Source organism: Papio anubis, chromosome 13, assembly GCF_008728515.1.
Source record: "Papio anubis isolate 15944 chromosome 13, Panubis1.0, whole genome shotgun sequence".
In the NCBI taxonomy this organism is placed as follows: Eukaryota; Metazoa; Chordata; class Mammalia; order Primates; family Cercopithecidae; genus Papio; species Papio anubis.
Window position 1 is genome coordinate 78,559,344 of NC_044988.1, and position 21,472 is coordinate 78,580,815.

The 21,472-nt window shown below is 49.3% G+C and overlaps 1 protein-coding gene across 1 annotated transcript in view; it reads right to left on the bottom strand.

Annotated features, from left to right (window-relative positions):
* Positions 1-10,429, bottom strand: part of EPB41L4B (erythrocyte membrane protein band 4.1 like 4B) — a 150,394-nt gene extending 139,965 nt beyond the window's left edge. The window contains 2 exon segments of the mRNA XM_021927289.2: positions 10,168-10,345; positions 10,347-10,429. Coding sequence (XP_021782981.2) covers positions 10,168-10,345; positions 10,347-10,429 — 261 coding nt within the window.
* Positions 10,430-21,472: the final 11,043 nt, after the last annotated feature.

The window sequence follows — 21,472 nt, forward strand, 5'->3', positions numbered from 1 at the left end:
TCCGGTATAGGCATGCAATGGAATAACTACAGAACAGTAAGAACTCTAGTCATCTTATTGACACGAATTCTCACAGACACAATATTGAAGGAAAAACTCATGTGTATACAGTTTACAAATCTGCAAAACCAACATGATATTGTTTAGGAAAAGGTATGTATGCAGAAAACCTATAAAGAAAAGAAAGGGACGAAAGACAAACTTCAGGAGGGAGGGAGGGGAATGTGGCTGAGGCGGAGCATCTGGGGACTTTCACAGCATTGGTGATGGTCTTTGTTCCTAAGCTGGGTGGTGGGCACAAGGATGTTCATTGTGTTATTTTGCTAAAACTATTCATGTTATAGAGAGTCTTTTGTATTTATATTTCATCATTTAAAAATCTAAAGAATGTGCTGGACAGAGGGCTTGCCAACACTGAGCAACTCAGACAAAAATGTAAGGGGGAGAAAACTTGTCTGCCACACACCCCCAAACGAAGCCCAGACAGCCTTGGAAGATGATCAGCACGACGCAGAAGAGTCCCGGGGAAGAGGTGTCAGAATCCAAGAATAAAACCACGAGGTGAGGGCTGGGGACATCCAAGTCTCTGGTGGCAGTGTCACAAGTGAATGGGTAGGACCGAGTTAAGACAGTCCAGACCTGCATAAACATCCACAGTCCATGAATGGATAAACTGTATGTGGTATACTCTTACAAGAGAACATTAACAAATACTGTAGGATTCCACTTCTATGGGGTACCTAGAGTAGCTAAATTCATAGACAAAAAAGTAGAATGGTGGTTGTCAGGAGTTGGGGGAAGTGAAAATAAGGAGTTAGGGTTTAATGGGGACCGAGTTTCAGTTTGGGAAGAAGAAAAGCGTCTGGAGACCGGTGGTGGCGAAGGTTGCAAAACAGTGTGAATGTACATCATGCCACTTAACTGCATACACTTAAACACGGTTAAAATGGTAAATTTTATGTTATTTATATTAATACCACGATTTTCAAAAAATTCATAATTCAGGGTAGGTGCAGCTGAGCAAATGAGCAGGTAGAGCAAAGGAGATGCACGATCAGGCCGACTTCAACCCACCTGAGCGAATGCTAGGCTGCAGACAACACTCAGCTCATGAGACAGGCATGGAAAAGAAACCACAGAGCGGAGGGATGCCAGCTCTGCAGGCACCCGCTGAACCAGGCAGTTGGCATCCTCACAGCTGCAGGGCAGACCATTCCACCCGGGGGGAGCTGAGCTGGGTAACAAGGCAGCACCGGAAGATCCCACGGGCGGGACAGGACCCTTGGGATATCATCTTCCGGTTCTTAGCTTCAGGAAGAAAATGCTGGGCACTCAGCCAGCTATGACTTTGGGGAAAAGAACCTGCAAAAAATGCTGAGAAATGGTAGACAGAATCCAAATGCCAGAGATGCTGAAAGGCAAAGTGGTTCAGAAAAGACACGGGATTTTACTGCATGAAATTCTGACCTTCCCAGGGAGTTCTAAGAGAACACATACTCAACACAGGAAGGCTGGGTGTGCACAGCATGGGCTGAGGGGAAGAGCACTGGAAAATGAGTCAGGAAACCTAAATTCAATCTGGCTCTCCTGTACTTACTAGCAGAGTGGCCCGAGGCCATCTGCTCTCCAAGACCATCTGCAAAGGGGATGATAACGTGCACCTTCCCAGGCGGCAGCGATGAAGGGAAGCAACACCGATTCTGCACGCCTTGGAGACGGGGCTGCCTGATGCGTAAGTGATCAGGTGCTTTGCATATCAACCTCCAAGCCCCCAGAGACAGGTATTACTCACTCAAACCACATCACACACAGCACAGAATAAGGGTTGAATTTAAGTATTCTAGAATACGCACCAAACTGGTGAGAAGCCTGTCAAGAAATGTGGATGGGGAGGAGAAAAGAAAAAAATGTTTTAAAGGATATACACCACGCTTATAAACATGTATACAAAAGCACCAAGATGGAAAGGAACAAAGTGAAACCGACCAGTTGCTATGCAGCAGGATAGGAATAGGAAAATGTTTTTCTTTGAGATAATTTTAATGTAGTTCTATTAAGCACTTTTTAAAAACATCACCTACTTCTGATCTGAGTGTTGAATTATGGCCATCAAACCATTATGCACTCGAGTGAAATGACATTCAATGAGTCTAACTAAAGAAGAAAATGTGATCCCAAGTGGCCTACAAAGGTGGAAACCCTTTGGGGCGCTCAGGGGTCTCCATCCAGCTCGGAACCTCTGGGGCAAGCTCAGAGCCTTCCCACTCCCCTCACCTAGCTGTGCTGTCAGAGACCTTCCCAGACCACAAATCAAGCTAGAGTCTGCCTTTACTAGCTACATGACCTTGGGCAAGTTTCTTAACCTGTCTGCTAAACCCTGATTCTTTCCTCTACAAATCAGGAATAATAACAGTAACCATCACCACAGTTTTTGTGAGGATTCAACAAGATAATCACCTAGATGGGCTCCCGACATCATCTTCATTTCAAAGGGTACCCACTCACTCACTCCCTTCAGATCCAGGGACACAGCCAGAGCTCATCTGGCTCCCCTACCCCAAGTAACCTGGAGCCCAGGGATGGGGGCTTTTCTGACCTCCATCTTCCATGCGTTCGCACCTTCTGTTCCCTCCACCCAGATATAGCTGAACTCCTACACATCCTTTGGGACAAGTCCATTGTCACTCTGGGGATCAAGCCTTCTCCAACTGCCTGGGTGTGGTGGCTCACACCTGTAATCCCAGAGCTTTGAGAGGCCGTGGTGGGAGGATCTCCTGAGGCCAGGAGTTCCAGGCCAGCCTGGGCAATATAGTGAGACCCCCAATGTTACCAAAAAAAGAAAAAAAGAACCTTCTCTAACTCCAGCCCACAGTTCAGTTGCTCACCCCTGGCACCACCCCATGTTGGTTATGGGCATCTGTTTACTCTGTCTGCCCCTCAAGACTGGGAGCTGAAGAAACACTATTCTCTCTCCAATACCCTCCCTCATGCTTATTGCAGTGTAAGTACTCAGTAAGCCTTTGCTAACTGAAGAAAACACACTGTGAGCAAACAAAAACATTTTGGAAAACAATTTAAAATAAACCAGAAATTAAAATCAAGTGGGACTAGTAAAATTAATCCAGCTCTAGAGAGAGGCCACGGAGGCTGCAGAAGGAGTGAGATTAGAGGGATTAGGGTTGGTGGGGGACACACCAGGGATGCTGCCAGGCTCCAGCCCCACTCTGCCAGATCAGCTCTGGCTGGTAGCAGAGTCATAGGCATCCTGGGCTGGCAGGAGTTGAGACCACCTCATAGCAGGCACTCTCAGATGCAAGGGGATTCTGAGGTCACATCAACAAGACCTTTTAACCTGCCAGCAAGAGAAGGTAATTGTGGTGAGGAGGGTCAGAGTGCCAGGCAGCTTGCTTCCTACCAAGGCAGGGGCAACAGGCAGCACACAGCGCAGATGGCTAACCAGCACTGGGGGGCTCCCCACCCCAGCTAAGAGTCCCAGGAAATGTAGAGAGGAGGGCCGAGGGCCTCACCCTAAAGAGACACAAGCTCCAGGTCGAACATCCTTATTCAACTGTGTGAGGTCGGGAGGAGACACACTTCCATCAACCCATATAAGTTCATCATTTTAAAAACATGTTTACATCTAAATATAAAAGAAAGCACAGATGAAAGGGCACCCCAATTTTAACAGTGCTTATCTAACGAAACTGTAGATGTGGTTCCAACCTTTCTGTATTTTCAAATGGGTCTTTGATGAACGCATTGTAAATGAGAAATGAAAGGAGAGCACACACACGAACCTGGGAAACACACCCAGATGAATCAGCAGCTGACCCTGCCCACAGGCAGCAGTCATGGGCTACAGGTGGAAACTGGAGTGCAGTTCCCACTGGAGGAGAAGGCTCCAGGCAGGGCAGAGAGGCCCGGGGAGGAGCCCACCCCCAGCTGGCCAAAGGGAGTCAAGCAGTGGGCAAGGATGGAACACGTGTTTTGAGGACAAATGGTAGGCGGAGGATTTCTGTGGTTGCCAGGCTGGATTTTTTATAAGTCCCCACGCAAGAATTTAAGGGAAGGCCCCACCCCCATCGACCTTCTGCTATTTCAAAATGAAACAGACCTGTGCCTTCATCCACTGCAGTGTACTAGGAACAGAATTCAATGAGATTATGCACGTGAAAGTGCTTAGCAAGTTAATATTTGTTCAGAGCCCTGTACCAGTGTAGGGTCATGTTACTGGCACTGGAGAGGCTGGGCTGCGGCCCCTTCCCCCTGCAGGCCAACCCCCGCCCCTTATTAACACTGACAAATCCGGCAAGTGTAGAAGGGCAGTTAGTGCTCTTGCTTGTATTGTGACACCCTCTTTGGGAAGGGTGTTCATTACCCCTCTCTCATCCCCAACCTCAGTCTTCCTTTTAAAACAAAGGAGGCGTTTCCAAAAATAACACAAACTCATGACTCACTAGATATCCAAGGCTTCATTCCAGGTCTGAGGGGCTGTGAGTGGGGTAAGCACTGGAAGGCCACCTTTAGCCAATACCTACCCTACAGGGGCAGAAAAAGCAAGCCACCCAGAGGCCTTGGATAAGCCAGGGTGCCCATGGCAGCCAGAGCCTTGGGAAAGGGTAGAAATGGGAATCTCTTAATTCTTCCCAACCAGTGAAGAGTGAAGACAGCCCTATCTCAAACCTTCACCCTCCCTGACACACCCACCTGACTCCACCTGTGAGCTGCTCTACCATGACCCCCTTCTCCTACCCAGGCCATCATCACCCCTTACCTGACAATTGCAATGGCACGACTGGTCTCCAGTCCCTCCTCTAGCCCTCCACTCCACTGTGACAAAAATGGGTTCCCTAAAGTACAGGTCAAACCCCAGCTCAAAGACTGCCAACCCCCCTACCACCCCTCGCCCCATTGCTACAGCAGTTTATAATGCATGGTGTAGCTGCCTCTGTTCTCACAGTTCTAGAGCCAGGGTTTTTCATTGGCTGTGAAGAGACCACCTGCATCAGAATTACCTGGAGTAACTTGTTAAAAGTTGAGCTTCCTGATATACTTAATCAAGAAATTGTGGCCGGGCGCGGTGGCTCAAGCCTGTAATCCCAGCACTTTGGGAGGCCGAGACGGGCGGATCACGAGGTCAGGATATCGAGACCATCCTGGCTAACACGGTGAAACCCCGTCTCTACTAAAAAATACAAAAAAAAAACTAGCCGGGCGAGGTGGCGGGCGCCTGTAGTCCCGGCTACTCGGGAGGCTGAGGCAGGAGAATGGCGGGAACCCGGGAGGCTGAGCTTGCAGTGAGCTGAGATCCGGCCACAGCACTCCAGCCTGGGTGACAGAGCGAGACTCCGTCTCAAAAAATAAATAAATAAATAAATAAATAAATAAATAAAAGAAATTGTGGCGGTGTGCTCTGGGAATTTTAATTGGAAGAAAAAAAGTCCCAGATGAACTTTGTGAACACTGAAGTTGGGATCATTTTCCACAGGGATCCAGTTTTTCCACTGTTTGGGAAAATCGGTTCTATTTCCAACTGCCAGGAACGTACCCCAACCCCCTTCCATGATCCTGTGTTAGGACGTGGGGTTAGTCTTCCCTCCCACTGCTGACCCTACGCTTGACACCTTCAGACGCTGACAATCAGGGTTCTCAAAGCAGCCCGTTCCAACTCTTTCACTAACTGACTGAAGGGAAGTCACTTTATAGACACAGACCACAGTTTTCCAGTTTCTCCAATGGGCGGGGGAGGTGCTGTCCAGGGTCCCTTTCAACTCCAAAACAAGCCATATAACCTTTATGTTGTATCACATATGTTATGTCAGATCAGAGGTTTCAGTCCTAAAATACTAAAAACCTGCATTATCCTGTTTTTGCTGAAAAAACATCACTTCTCACATCCAAAGTGAAACTTTTAAAAAGCATTTCTCATACTACATCCAACTTCCAATTTCCACTAAAGAAGAGCCAAGCAATGGTTAGCCTGCCTGGCAAGCATTTTTTTTTTTTTTTTAATGTCTATTACTGGAAACTTCTTCAAATCTTTCCAGAGTCCAAAGTAGAGGAAGGAGAGGTTTCTAAGATTACAACCTACTAGCAACCTTTCAGCACTCTGTTGCACCTTGAGGCCTTCCCGTCACTGAATCCTCCCAACATCCCCATTTGAAAGATCAGGAAGTCAATGGCTCAGAGAGCTGAAATTGTCCAAAGCTGCAGAGCCAGGGTGTAATATGCAAAGGTAGATCTTCGAATTCTGAAATCCCCCATGTTTGCACTGGACCACAATGAGTCGATGTCGAGTTCCAGATGCAGGGAAGGCAACTGCACCACCAAATGCAACAATGGGCCGTTCCCTCCAAAGCATGGCGGGAGTACTAACTGGCCGGCCACACGTCCTAACAGCTTTCCACACTGAGCACACAGGGCAACGGGAGGCAGGGCTGAGCAACAGCCACACGAGCAAAAGCGATGCCAGGGATTTAGTCAACAGAGAGCTAATATGAGTCAACAGTGGGTGCCGCTGCCAAGCACACTAATGGGATCTTCAGCTGCATTAATAGAAGGAAAGCGTCTAGGGCAGACTGAGGGAGGGAGCCCTGCCCTGCTCTGACCAGACCACACCTGAGGGTTGGGCAGGGCTGGGCTGGGCTAAGGAGAGGGAGGTGCTGTCCAAGGCACGGCCAGGGTTTCTGAAGAGGACTGGCTCAGGCTGGCACTCTGGTTGGTAGGGAGAGCAAGGGCTCATCTGGAAGCTGGGTTTGTACAGCAAGTCCACTTTAGACTGCATGTTACAGTTTTTTTTAAAAGATCCTTTTATTCACATTTTATTTTATCAAAGATTGAAAAGCTGCTGACTATCTATAGCAAAGATTAAGAACACCCAGGGGCCAAGCACAGTGGCTCATGCCTGTAATCCCAACACTGTTAGGGGCTGAGGCAGGAGGATCGCTTGAGCCTACACGTTTGAGACCAGCCTGGGCAATATAGTGAGACCCCATGTCTATAAAAATAATTCTTTAATTAGCTGGGTGTAGTGGTGCACACCCATAGTCCCAGCTACTAGAGAGGCTGAGGTGGGAGGATCGATTGAGGCTAGGAGATCAAGACTGTAGTGAGCTGTGGTCACACCACTGCACTCCAGCCTGGATGAGACCCCATATCCAAAAAACAAAAACAAAAACAGAACACTCAGGGATGCTAGGTGACTCAACCTACCACTAGAGAAGGGGGTTCCAAGTCCTATCAGAAGAAACAATTGCAGCTGCTTTTCCCTTTATTATATATAACAATTGGCCCATGGCTTTGCCAAGGGACACTGGATCTGAGACCCTATAATCTCAAGTGTCAAAGTCTCCTGGAAGTCCTTCCAATTCCCCCATCCCATCCAGCCACAGCACCCTGTCTGGGTGTGCCTGTCATATCACTTAGCATCACCCAGAATAAAAGAAACCTGTTTTCACCTGAGTTTCCCAAGAGCCTCCAGGCCACATCTCATTCACCTTTGTGTCTGCAGCACAGAGCTCGGCACATGGGAGACGCCCAATAAATGCGGTCTGGACTGGACTGAGGTGCCACAGCACAGTCACACTGAGGGTGTTATTGTGTTCTGGACAATTTCAGAACACAAGCGTCCTAACTAGGGCTAATAAAAAGGTTTATGACAGCACATAGCCAACTTTTAGGAGGTTAAGCAAAGGAATTCTCAAGGCTAACGCTGCCTGAGGGTTTTAATTACAAAGGAGACACAGTTAGCCCGGCAACGTCTCTGGGTGCCTGAGAAGCCAGCTTGGGGTATCGCGGTCAAAGGTAAATCCTATCTTGCGACAAGCAGAAAGGCAACACCAGGGCCCAGGAAGCGGTAAAAATCCAGGAACACAAAAGAGAATAATGACAAGTGGGGCCAAATGCCAAAAAGGACAGTATAAAGAGTGAGCCCAGTGAAGTGGGTCTGAGGAGCAGCAAATGCTACAAACGCATTGGGGAGCTGGCTGCCTGGCATTAACCTCGTAACTCAGAATTAATTACAGGAACACACACTCAGATCTGGGAAGATGAATGTAGGAGACTGTGATGCAGTCCTAATATCTAATAAATCTTTAAATCGATGAGCTGTGCCCACTGGCAATTTTTCTTCATCTTTCCTACCTGAGAGCTCACGTGACACAAGCCAGCATTTGCTTTTTATCTGCCTGTGGAGAGGGGGCATATACGTGTGTGTGCGCGCATACATAAAATGTGGGCTCCACTAAGTCACATCATAAAGGAATCAAGAAATTTGCCTTCCTAGGAATATCTGGGACGGGGGAATTCTTTTGTCAAGCAGCCTTTTATAAAGTGAAGAAACCTTTTAGGATGCAAATATCCCCTTCCCCCACCAGGCTCCAGTGAGGGCTACACTGGCTGGAATCAGTCAGCCTTCCTGTCCCAACCTGTTCATTTGTGTACCTGTTTGGGTCTATTCACCATGCACACCACTGAAGCCTGTCTCACGGAGCTGACAAGCAATACATTTTATAAACGAATCATCCCCAGGGAACAGATGAGAAAACCACAGGCAAGGAGCACTGTCAAACTTCCCAAGGATAGCATTCCTTTCCCAGATCCGAGATGCAAACTACGCCACATCCTCTCCTAACACAAGCTGCCCACTCCAGAGGCAGCCTGCTCCCCTCTCCTCCTCCCCGGCTCTTCAGGCCTCCTCTCTCAGCTGAATAAAGGCTGGAGAGCCTCATTCTTGGGGAGCAGTAACATTTTAATGCTATTTTAAAGGCAACAGCTCTAAGCACCCGAATGTTGGCTCCCTTTCCATCAATAAAAAGGCCCCAAAAGGGTATTTTCGTAGCAAAATGATATCTTATGGAGAGCACAAAGAACCACAAAAATAAAATTGCCATAAATTGAAACTGTCTCGAAATTCAACCTACACCGGGAAGCGTTAAACTCCAAGCCAGGCAGGCTCTGATTTTCCCATCTGAGACCCTTTTCACATGTTCCTAGTTCTCTCATGAAGTCCAAACATTTCTCGCACCCAGGAAGGCCTATATGCTTCCTTGGAAGCACGGGTATGTTATTTCTTCCCTTGACATCCTCGAGATGATCTAACATTCATCTAAAGCTCAATTACTGCTATGTCCTCAGTCACACCCAGAAATTCCCGAAGGCACCGTCTGCCGCAGCGCCGGGTGCACAGTGGGCGCCCAGTTAATGTGTGGTTTGATTTGATCTGATCTGGCCCCTTCAGCCAGGAAGACTCACTGGTAACTGGACGCCCTGCAGGGGACGACAGCGCCGGCCTAGCTCTCAGCTGGCGCGGGGCGGGGGTGCAACCACCTGTGGGCGGGTGCCCGGGACGCAGGCCCAGGTGCCGCTGCCCTGGGGTGCCCCGCCGACCCCACGCACGGTACCCGAGGGAGAAAGTCAGGCGCGCCTGGCCCCGTGGGCACCCCGGGGTCGACTCCCAGCGCCCCAGCAAGGGCTCTGTCGGTGCAAGGCGGACAGGTCCGAGAGAGCCGACTCTAGAGTTAGCTCCCAAGTCACCCTACCCGCTGCGAGGCTGCGGGGCAGATGGGGCTCACGGAATGGGAGTAGGGTGCACCCAGAGGGGATCAGCAGAGAGCAGAAATGGTCTTCTAAACCCTCCCTCCCAAACTTGGGGCGCCTGCCGAGCAGCAGGCGAGGGGATCTCCTCTCTGCTGTCTCATCAAGGCCTGATGGCGAGATTAAGGGGGACAAGCTGGACACCCACGGACGGCCTCACATTGATTTGACATCTTCCACCCAACAACCCAGTATCAGGAAGACCCCTGCTGGAAGCTAGGGACGGAAGGGGCGCGCCGGCCACCCGCGTCAGGGGGGCGGGGTCTCGGGACTTGGGGACCGTGTGTACTGGGGAGGGGGCGAGGCCCCAAGGACTAGGTGGGCGCCAGAGAAATCGGAACGCCGCGGCACAATGTGCCAAGGAGGGGGCGCGGGCCAAAGGTGGGGCCCCAGAAGAGACCGGGACTGGGTGGCCCAAGAAGAAACAGAGTTGAGGAGTGCTCGGAGAAGGGGATGGGGGAGGGGATCCCCAGGGAGGTGCAAGGGAAGCGCCCCCGAGGCCAGCACTGGGGGAGGGGGAGCTGCTCCCAGGGGCGCGAGGTGCCAGTGCCCCAGACCGGCCCCGTCACTCACCGGCAGATCCACGCTCACTTCGGTCCCGTCGAGCAGGAAGACACGGCAGTAAAGGGTGGCCTTGGCGGCGCCGGCGGCGGAGATGTGCACGGCCGCGCCGCCGGTGAGCAGGGGCCCGCCGCCCGCCGGGAACACGCTGCCCCCGGGCGCGGTGGGCAGCGCAGAGGAGGCGGCGGCCGGGCCCCCCCGCAGCCCCCCGTCGCGCTCGTCCCCCAGCCCGGCGGCCTCGCGCCCCGCCGCGCCCCGCGCGGGCAAGTTGCATGGAGTGGCGGGCCGTGCTGTCCGCGCAGGAACCGCAGCATCCTGGCTGGGGCGCCCCCTGCCTCCGCCCCCTGCGCCGCCGCTGCCGCTGCGCCGCCGCCCGGGAGCGCCCCGCGACGCCGTCAGTGCCCTCGGCCGCCCGCGCCGCCTCTCGCGGGCTACGGCCCGGGGCTAGCTCGGGCCGAGGCCGAGGCCGCGCTCCGGCCGCCTGCTACAGGCGCGCCGGCCGGGCCAGCCCGGCTGAGTGGCCGCAGGCGGGAGGGAGTGCCTGGGGCCGTCCCGGGCCGCCGCCGCCGGGCGCCGCCGCGCCTCCTGGGCCGGCGGCCTGCGCAGGCTGCCGATGGCTGCTCCCGACGGGCGGCTGCGGCGGCCCGTGGGGCTGCGGGGGCGCAGGGGCGGGCTGCGGGCCAGCCCGCGCCGCGCGCCGGCCGAGGGCCAGCCGGAGCAGGGCGCCTGCGTGGTCCTGGCGCGCTGGCTCCCACTCGCCGCGCCGCGCCCGGGGCCCGAGGAGGCCCCGCCGAGCGCCCGCTCCCAAGGCGCCTCTTCCTGCGCCCGCAGCCCCAGCCTCCCACCTGGGAGGCTGCACCTCCAGCCGCCGCCGCCGCCGCCGCCGCCGCCGCCGCCGGGACTGCAGCACGCCCTCCTCCCTCGGGGCTGCGCCGGGTAATTGCAAGCTGGGTCTGTGCTGCCCCCTGCCGGCCCGAGCGCCCCCTGCTGCTGTAGGTGTGCTCACGTGTGTACACGTAGGTGAGCACACACGTGTTTCCGGCTCCCAGAGCCCTGGAGGCGCCGAGTACCCCCTTGCACCGATAGGAAAACAAGGCTGCGTGCCCTCTGGGAAGACTTGCCCCGGAGACCAGACAGAATAGCACTAAGTTTTCCCCCTTGGAAAAATAGCACTGTTTCCTCTTCTGGAATAGCAGAGGGGTGGACTAGGTAATCAACAAGGTAATCTACAAGGTCCTTGCTACTTAAGTTCTGTCAATTTAAGATCTCAGAGCTGGAAGGACTCTTTTAGTCATTCCAGTCCAGTGGACTCATTCCACGTAAGGAAGTTGAGGCCCGGCGAGGAGAGGAAGTATTTTTCCAATATGCTACGCAGGAAAACATCTTTCCTCAAGATCTCAGGTCCAGTATTGAGATAAAGGCTGCATAAATAAGAGAGAAGGCTAGTGAAGTTGAAAATTACTGAGAAGCAGAGTAGATCTGAGGCCCCGAGAATGAATAGTGTAGGACACACTGAGAATATCGGAGAGGGAAGGAATTGTTTCTAAGCAGTGCCCCTCCAGTATACAAGTTCAAGGTCCGCTTCGAGTGAAGAGGGTTGACTAGTGCTGCTAAATGAGGAATGTGGAAGAGGATGAAGCTGAAAGGAGGTCAGGCCTCTTGGGAAGAATAACACTACTATTTATCGTACCCTTAATCTTGTGCCAAACACCGTGCTAAGCCCTTTCCATTCATTGTCTCACTTAATCCCCACAACAGCCTGGTTAGATAGACGTTCTTATCCCCATTGTACAGAGGAGGAAACTGAAGCTTAGAGAGCTTAAGAGACAGACTCCAGATTCCATGGTTAAGACCAGCTCTTTTACCCAGCTCCAAAGCTGTTGCTGCTAACCACTACCTCTGCTGCCAGGCAGGCAAGTGAAGATGTCTGAGAGGCCTGGAAAAGGCAGTGACCACAGCAAAAAGGACAGACGAACATGAAGGAGTGCATTTAGCAGGCACTCTAAAACAGACATTTATTAAGGATCAGGCGCTGTCTTAGGTGATTTAATGGATGGAATTTTCATTAGTCCACACTCCAATCTTTCCAGGTATTCTATGTACCCCCAGTCACATAGGTGGAGTTCGGGTCTTAAGAGAAGTAATATCCTTGTCCGAGGTCTCAGAGCTCTTGAGGGGCAGCAGCCAGTATCCTCACTCATTGTCTAATGTTCCTTTTATAATACTACGGAGGTCTCCCATGTGACAGTGTTCTCTGAGAGGGCATCTACAATCGGCCTTCAGATACCCAATCTGCTCCTCTCCCTCCACTCCACCCCAGACTGTATCTAATAGAATACAGCCGTAAGCTGATGTTCACAGGTAGCCCAATTCTGCTTACTGGTTTCTAAGGATAGCCCATTTCCTACTATATAGCCCAGGAGTGCTGTGGCACACTGACTAATAGCCACCCAAAGATGTCCACAGACCAATTGCTAGAATCTGTGAATATGTCCCTTTATGTGGCCAAAAAGACTTTGTGATTAAGTTAAGAAGTTTGAAGTAGGGAGATTATCTTGTATTAATGTAATCACGAGGGTCCTTATAAGAGGGAAGCAGGAGGGTCAGAGTCAGAGAAGGTGTCACAACAATGGCAGCAGAAGTCAGCATAACGGTACCAGGAGACAAGGAATTTGGGTAGCTGAAAGAAGCTAGAAAAGATAAGGAACAAATTGACCCTTAGAGATTCCAGAAGGAATGCAACCCTGTCTCTAAAAAAAAAAAAAAAAATTAGCCATACATGGTGGCACAATCCTGTGTTTCCAGGGGCTGCTTGGAAGGCTGAGGCAGGAGGATTGCTTGAGCCCAGAAGTTTGAAGTTGCAGTGCACTGCATTGCACCAAAGTCATGCTACTGCACTCCAGCTAGGGCGACAGAGTGAGACTGTGTTTCAAAAAAGATGAATAATATTAGTTTGGTACATTATGGTTTTCAAACTCCTCTACTCCCATAATCTCCTTTGTAAGTCTCATAGTGCCATCCCTCTCCTAGTAGGTATCATTCAGGTTTGTGCTTTATCCATGATCATTCTCTCCCACTAGACTCTAAGCTACATGAGGACAAGGGTTTTTCATCTCCTTCCCTTGCTCGCTCCCTCCCTTCCTTCCTTCCTTCCTTCCTTTTGAGACAGGGTCTTGCTCTGTCCCCCAGGCTGGAGTGCAGTACTGCAATCATGGCTCACTGCAACCTCAATCTTCCAGGCTCAGGCAATCTTCCACCTCAGCCTCCTGAGTAAATGGGACCACAGGTTCTTGCCATCACACTCAGCTAATTTTTTGTAGAGATGGGGTTCCACCACGTTGCCCATACTGGAGGACTTTTTCTTATTCATCATTATATCCCCACCCAGCACCTAGCCTGCTGCCTGATAAGTAGTAGGCAGTCAATAAATGTTTGTTGAATGAATGCAAGATCTCATTTCATCTTCATAACAGCCCTGTGGGGTAGATACTGTTACTGCCTTTTAGAGATGGGGAAAATGAAGATTGGAATGGAGCCTCTCACATTCATGTCTCCTAACTCAAGATGCCATGTGCTACTGACAATACTGTGTCATCGTGAATCACACCGGAACTCCAGATTGCTTTAGTTTTACCTCTACCTCCTGTGTCAGGCACTGTCACCTCATGGTCTCATTCCATCCTTATCACAATAGTGATTTAAGCACTACTCTCTCCACCACACAGGAAAAACCAAGGCTCAAGCATTCCTTTGACTACATTTTATCTCAAGTTTCAACCTTAGAATTTCAATATTTGATGAGTAAGTTTGCATTTTGTCTGTTCACAGTATTATGAACTTTGTGAATTGCTACTTAAGTTCTGTCAATTTAAAATCTCAGAGCTGGAAGGACTCTTTGTCATTGCAGTCCAGTGGACTCATTCCACATAAGGAAGTTGAGGCCCGGCGAGGAGAGGAAGTATTTTTCCAATATGCTATGCAGGAAAACACCTTTCCTCAAGATCTCAGGTCCAGTATTGAGATAAAGGCTGCATAAATAAGAGAGAAGGCTAGTGAAGTTGAAAATTACTGAGAAGCAGAGTAGATCTGAGGCCCCGAGAATGAATAGTGTAGATATAGTAATTCTTGCTCTTTCTTAATCTTTGTCTTTCGAACCTAAAGTTCCCTATTCTTATTATCTGAACTCTATAACCAGCCCTTCAAAGATGTTAATTGCTCCTTCTTGGACTTCTTTTATGCCCAGTGTGAATGGGCCAGAGCTGCACGTATCTTCTGTTTATCAATGCATTGCTCTTTTATGGGCTTTTTGACTTCAAATGGTTATTCAGAACCCCCAGTGCTATGGCCTGAATGTCTGTATCCCCCAAAAACGCATATGCTGAAATCCCAACCTCCAGGGAGTAGGAGGTGGGGGTTTATTAGGTCATGAAGACAGAGCCCTTAGGAATGGAATTTGTACCCTTATGAAAGAGCGTAGTGACTGATGCCTGTAATCCCAGCATTTCGGGAGGCTGGTGGGGAGGATAGCTTGAGCTCAGGAGTTGGGGCCTAACCTGGATGACATAGTGAGACCCCATCTCTAAAAAATTTTTAAAAAATAAGAGACTGCAGAGGCTAGTCCAAAGGTAGAGAGTTATCTCAGTTGAGTGTTCATAGTCAGTTACAGATCAAACTCCTGTTCCACTCTTTCTCCCCTTCTCACTGCTGCACTTGACTAATCTTTAAAAAGAAAAGAGAGAGAGAGAGAGAGACCCCAGAAACTCCTTGCCACTTCCACCATGTGAGGACACAGTGAGAAGGTACCCTCTATGAACCAGGAAACAGGCCCTCACCAAGCTCTGAATCTGTCAGCAACTTGGTGTTGGATTTCCCAGCCTCCAGAACGATAAGAAATAATTTCTGTTGTTTATAATACAAGTTCATGGTATTCTGTTAGAATAGCTTGAAGGAATAAGACACCCAGGATTTCTCCTGCCTTTCTGTCTGGAACTATCTTGGGGCGAAGTTCTCAGCAAACAGTCTACATTAACTTCTAGATCCTTTTCTTGGTCATAAGCTGTAGCTTGACTTCCTTAGTCTGATAGGCATCTATTGGAATTTGATTGCTAGAATCACCTTCTTGCCTTCTTGTTAGAGCTCAATTGCCACCTCTTCGCCCACTTCCTCCAGGAGAACTTTCCATTATCCTTCCCATCACTACTCAGTTTTTTGTCATCAACAAACCTTGGAGAGTTCCTTATGCACTCCCTTCCTCCACAGTAACTTTACATGTTAATTAAACAGCCCTCAGCCCTGTCTCTAAGGAACTCCTTTTCAGAAATGTGCCATTTGTCTCTATCCCTTGTTTCCTGGCTCATTTCCTAGACTCAACAAAATCGTGCCCTCATTTTGTTGGGCTCCATTTTTTTTTCCCCATAGAGCAGGATTACACTTTAATGTATGTTCCTATTTATTCCCTTATAAATGTATTCTTTTAATAAACATTTATTGAGAACTTACTATGTGCCACAAAGCCATCCCTACTGCCATAGGTGTTTAATGTCAGCTTAACCTTCCTCTATCATTTCACAAAGATAATAGCTATCGTTAATTAAAGACCATATAATAGGCAGCTGTGGTTTCTGCCAGACTGGCATCCATTTTCTTTCTTTTGGTTACAGAGCATGGGTTACTTTGTGTAGCCATTTCACCTAGGCCTAACAGTCTAGGTGAAGCTGACCCCGCACTGTGCCACAGGTGTGGACACATGATCAGGCCTGGCCAATCAGAAAATTGCATTTCCCAAAGACCTGCTACTGGCTCAAGAATGGACAATAACCCATGCCAGGCCAATGAAGGTCAGCCCTTTAACTCTGGCTGAAATTCTTGGGACTAGGCCATTTCTTTCCATTGGAATTGGAGAATGAAAAGTGTGTAAGCCTGGAACTGCCTGCCGAAGACCGACTTTGACATAATTTGGAGAAAGCCTGAGGAAGACACCAACACAAACAGAAGCAGAGTTAAGACATGGAGAGACGTAGAGGACAAGTTGATTTTGACTACCTGGATTCAGCCATTCCTGAAGCCAGACCTACTTCCTGGAATTTACAACTTCAAGAGAATTAGAATGGTTTTTCAGGTCCCAGATCTTCTCTTTGTTCTCTTGTTCTCTTTCTTGAGTACAGGACATCAACATTATTTTGAATAGATGCTCACTTTATTTATTATTTAAAGGACTCATCTCCAGGCAAATAATTAGAATGCAATGCTTATCACTGAATTGTACAGAAATAAATGGACAATTAATGAGTCATCTAAGCTTTTAGATCCAGAAGTGGCAATCATGGAAGGACTCTTTGGTGACTACAACTGAGTCCCAAATTTACATTCTTAGCTAATCCTTTCTCTCTGCTCCAGATGGAATTTCTGACTTCCTCCTCAACATCTAATCCCTAGTTCTCCATTCCAAACATCCACTATCTGGATTCCATTGAGACCCCAAGAGATCAGTATCTGGAGAGAAACAGGAGTGTCCACTCCTTACCTGATGGCAGCCTTAGCATGGGTTCCTATCTGAGGACCCATTTCTTCCCCAGAGGATGTGCATCCTGGTTTGGGAAACACATGTGGCTCTGATAAAATAATCCTAATTTCCATATGGGAGATGCATACAGAGAGTGGAAGGGGGGTACTTATTATAGCACTTGCCCACCCTGCCACTTCGATCCCCATTATTGCTTACTTTTGGATTGCCCATGCCATGAGCCCTTTTCCTGGACATCCCTGATGTGCTTGCCTGTCCCTTACTCTCTTTTAGCCAACGGCTTTACCTTTGTTCTTCTCTGTTTGATGGACGAAAATCAGTCCTGTCCTATAGAACTTCCTGCAATGATAGAAACACTTTACATCTGCTCTATCCAATATGGCAGCCACTAGCCACATGGGACCATTGCACACTTGAAAGATGGCTAGTGAGACTGAAGAACTAAATATTTAATTTTATTTCACTTAAATTTAAATTCACAAAATTTAAATTTAAAGAATCTCATGTAACTAGTGACTACCATACTGTACAATGCAGGACTACACATCACCCCCACCCCCTCACATATAATTGGGTTCCTCTCCCTTGCCCCTGTCCAATCCCCTTGGGAAGGTCTAGTTCCAACTGGTAACCCCTTTTGCCCTGTCCTAGACTGCTGACACTAACTTTCCCATGCCTGGCCAAATCACAAGCTATGACACTTCCAATCCTTTTTGCCATGAAATCAAAAACCCAGCTCCTGCCAAGCTAGTCAAAACCAAGGTAAATTGTTCTTTCAGGGAAAGCCCTTGGCAGCTGGGCTGCTGGTGGTGGTGGAATGTGCTATTGAAATCCTGCTGCAACTCAGAGCTCACCATGGAAGCAGCATTCCAAAGTAGGGGTCCTGTGACTCACCTGTGTTAACATTACACAACCAAGATACAGGAACCACAGACACAAAAGGAACCCTCCCCATATCCTCCTTCTCTTTTGGGAGACTTCAAGTCCTCGTTCAAGCCAAGGAAAGAAAATTTGGAGAAGAATGTCATGAGTAGAATCAGAGCCTTGCCAGTGAAGTGTTGATAGGAGTGAGAGCCATGAGGGGCCTCTGAAGTGAGCCAGCTGGCCTGAAGCTAGTCATCCTGGTGGTCTTGAGGAAGGTACAGTGGTGCAAGGAAGGAATGGACTTATATGGGCTTAACAGAAAATAGATGCAGGGCAATACAGATGGTAGATCCTGACCATCATTTTAGAAATTTAGCATCAGACCAGGTATAGTCATTCATGCCCATAATCCCACTGCTTTCGGAGGCTAAGGCAGGAGGGTTGCTTGAGTCCAGGAGTTCAAGACCAGCCTGGGCAACATAGCAAGATCCTGTCACTACAAAAATTTTTTTTAATTAATGTGGCATGGTGGCATGTGCCTGTAGTCCCAGCTACTCAGGAGGCTGAGGTGGGAGGACTGCTTGACCGCAGGAAGTCGAGGCTGCAGTGAGCTATGATTATACCACTATACTCCAGCCTGGGCAACAGAGCAAGACTTTGTCTTTAAGAAAAGAAAGTTTAGCATCAAAGGGAGGCAGCGAGGTGTCTCTGAAAGAAAGAACATGGGGATGCACAGTCGTTCATGCCTGTAATCCCAGCTACTTGGGAGGCCAAGGCAGGAGGATCATTCTTGGAGGGCACATCTTTCAGGGGTTACTCATTAACTACAAGGAAAATCCTTGGTTTTGTCATTTCACTCCCACCCTAAATTCTAAGTTATTGCCATTCTTTGGACACCCTGTGATGCCCTTCCGGTCTTGATATGCAAAATCCAGCCCCCTGAAAAATATTTTTCCATCTTCCCACCTGCAAACTCCTATTTACCCTTCAGAACCCAGGTCAGCCTCCTTTGTGAAGCCCTTTCAGACTGTCTGGACAGACGTGGTCATTTCCATTCTCTGTCCTCTCACAGCACCGCATGCACACTCATCTCCTCTGCTTCACAGATGGCAGCCCCTCGGTGCTAAAGGGTGGCAGAGCTTCCTGCTGACAGACAATGGCAGCGTGGACTAGAGTGGAGGACAGTGGACAGGACTGACAGGAAATGAGGAGGGAACTCCACAGGATGCGGTGATGGGACTGTGGGGGGTGTGGGAGGCCAGTGTCAGGTGACTCCTGGGTTTCTGGCTGTTGAGTCTCCCTCCCTCCCAAACTGAGAGCTCCTGGAAGGTGGAAGCATGTCTGTTTACTTCTTCATCCCCTGCAGACCTGGGTGAGGGAATTCCTTCAACACTGGGGCAAGACCTGTCTAGGCAACACAGTGAGACCCTTAGCATGGGTCTCAAATAAAAATAAAAATAACTTTAAAAAAAAAAGACATGGGACTGAATTCTAATCTGACATTCACTTTTCTCATCTGTAAAATGGGCAAATACTACTCACCTCAAAATTTCATTACTGTATGACATTCACTATATGACAAAACATAACTGATGCATAAAAAACTTTACAAACTGTAAAATCATATAAGAATATAAGAATGGAAGAAGGAAACATGGAGTAGCTAAAAGGGGTAAGGGGATTAGATAAAGGTTTTAGGGGCATGGTTCTTTTTTTTTTCTTTTTTTTTCTCTTTTGAGACAGAGTCTCACTCTGTTGCCCAGGCTGGAGTGCAGTGGCTCAATCTTGACTCACTGCAACCTCCACCTCCCGGGCTCAAACGACTCTCCTGCCTCAGCCTCCTGAGTAGCTGGGACTACAGGCATGCACCATCATGCCTGGCTAATTTTTTTGTATTTTTAGTAGAGACAGGGTTTCACTAAGCTGGCCAGGTTGGTCTTGAACTCCTGACCTCAAGTGATCCATCCACCTCAACCTCCCAAAATGCTGGTATTCCAGACGTGAACCACCACACCTGGCTGGGGCATGGTTCTTATTTTAATATTGAGGAGGCTGATGTACATAAGGAGCAAAAAAAAAGAAAAGGAAAAAAAAAAAGGAAGAAGCCTGTGGAGAGGGAGAGGGAGAGACCAAAGGGATGAGGAGCAGCAGAGAACAAAGAGGAGGTTTACGGAGAAGGAATACATGGCATTTTCTTTCTTTTCTTTTAACTGGTGATTTCTGCTTTAGATAGATGGCATTTTCTGAAGCTGGAGGGAAGATGAGGCCGGGAAGCTGGGAGGGGCTGAGAATTGACAAATGCTCATCAAAGGCACTCTGCTTTTCATTCCCAAGGGAATAATAAAAAGGATAGCACCTCTTTATGCTGTGCAGAGATTTATGGTTTATTAAGTGCTGTCACAGACATTACCACATTTAATTACTCTTTATGACAACCCTGGCAGGGAGGTGTTTTATCCCCGGTTTATACCGAGGAAACTAGGGCTCAGAGAAGTCCTGGGACATGCCCCAGGTGACACAGCTGGGAAGCAGCAGTGCGGGCTGTGATGGATCGGAACCCCTGGATCCCACAGCTGTTTGGCTGGGCCTCCTTCCCTCACTGAAGTCCTCTTCAAACTGAAACCTGGCCCTGCCCGGCGGCCACATGGGCTCCCGCCCTGACTGACTCACTGGGAGGGGGCCCCTGTTCTGAACTCCTCAGAGCCAGTTTCTGACCTTGATGTCTCCACCCTCTCTTCAATTCCTGCTCTGAGATACCCTCCCTCCCTTCATCTCCCCCTCCCCCAGGCCTTTTTTCTCTTTTGATTAAGCTGTTAGAAATGAAGGCAGGCATTTTGATGATAGTAAGATGGGGTCCACGACAGGACCATCCTGCTCTGCCACTCCCCATTCCGCCCGTGGGATTCTCAAGGGACCAGACGCCACCGACCATAGCAACAGGATACGGGCCGCACTTCGTTATCTGCGGGGCCTGCCCAGGGCTCAGGGCTCTCCACTAAGACTGGAATGGAGCCTGAGGCCATCTGCAGGCCTAACAGGGTTTCTGCTTCTGCCCGAGCCCTCTTGTGAGAGGTGTTTCCTCCTTCTGTTCAGTAGCAGACTCGATGGAGAAGCAAAGGCGAGTGTGTTTAGGTGTGGGTGGAAGGAGGAGAAGGCCACATTCTTGTGTGTCAGGTTTTTTTTTTACACTCAGTGACCCTACTTGCGAGTAAACTTGGCCTAACCGTTGTCCTGGAACCTGACCAATCAGATTAGCTTTCCCTGCTCTGAAGAGCTGAGGAAGGAGACTTGCTCAGTGTGGGGAGTTGGGCAGGACCTCTCTGCCCATTATAGCAGTTGAAGCTAGAAACATCCATCTCTTCCTCTCCTTCACCCCCCAACATCTACACCCCCAATCCCCAAACTTGTCCGCAGCCATCCCTCGGGCCCCTGGACCACTGCACCGGCCTCCTCCTGCAGCCTCTCTGAAGCACCCAGGACAACCTTTCTGAAAGGGAGATGTACCCTGTAGTTCCCCTAGTGACAATCTTGCAGCATGACTGATGACAAGGGACGCCAGCAAAAATGACACAGAGTTCTAGGAGTCTGAAAGGGGCCCTGAGTGGTCTTTGTTGCCTAAATGGACAAATTTCACTTAAAAGATTTATAGATCAGGCCGGGCGTGGTGGCCCACACCTGTAATCCCAGCACTTTGGGAGGCCGAGGTGGGTGGATCACGAGGTCAGGAGTTCGAGACCAGCTTTACCAACATGGTGAAACCCTGTCTCTACTAAAAATACAAAAATTAGCCGGCATGGTGGTTTGTTTTGTTTTTGTTTTGTTTTGTTTTGTTTTGTTTTTGGGAGGGGGGACGGAGTCTCGCTCTGTCACCCAGACTGGAGTGCAGAGGCGCAATCTCGGCTCACTGCAAGCTCCGCCTCCTGGGTTCAC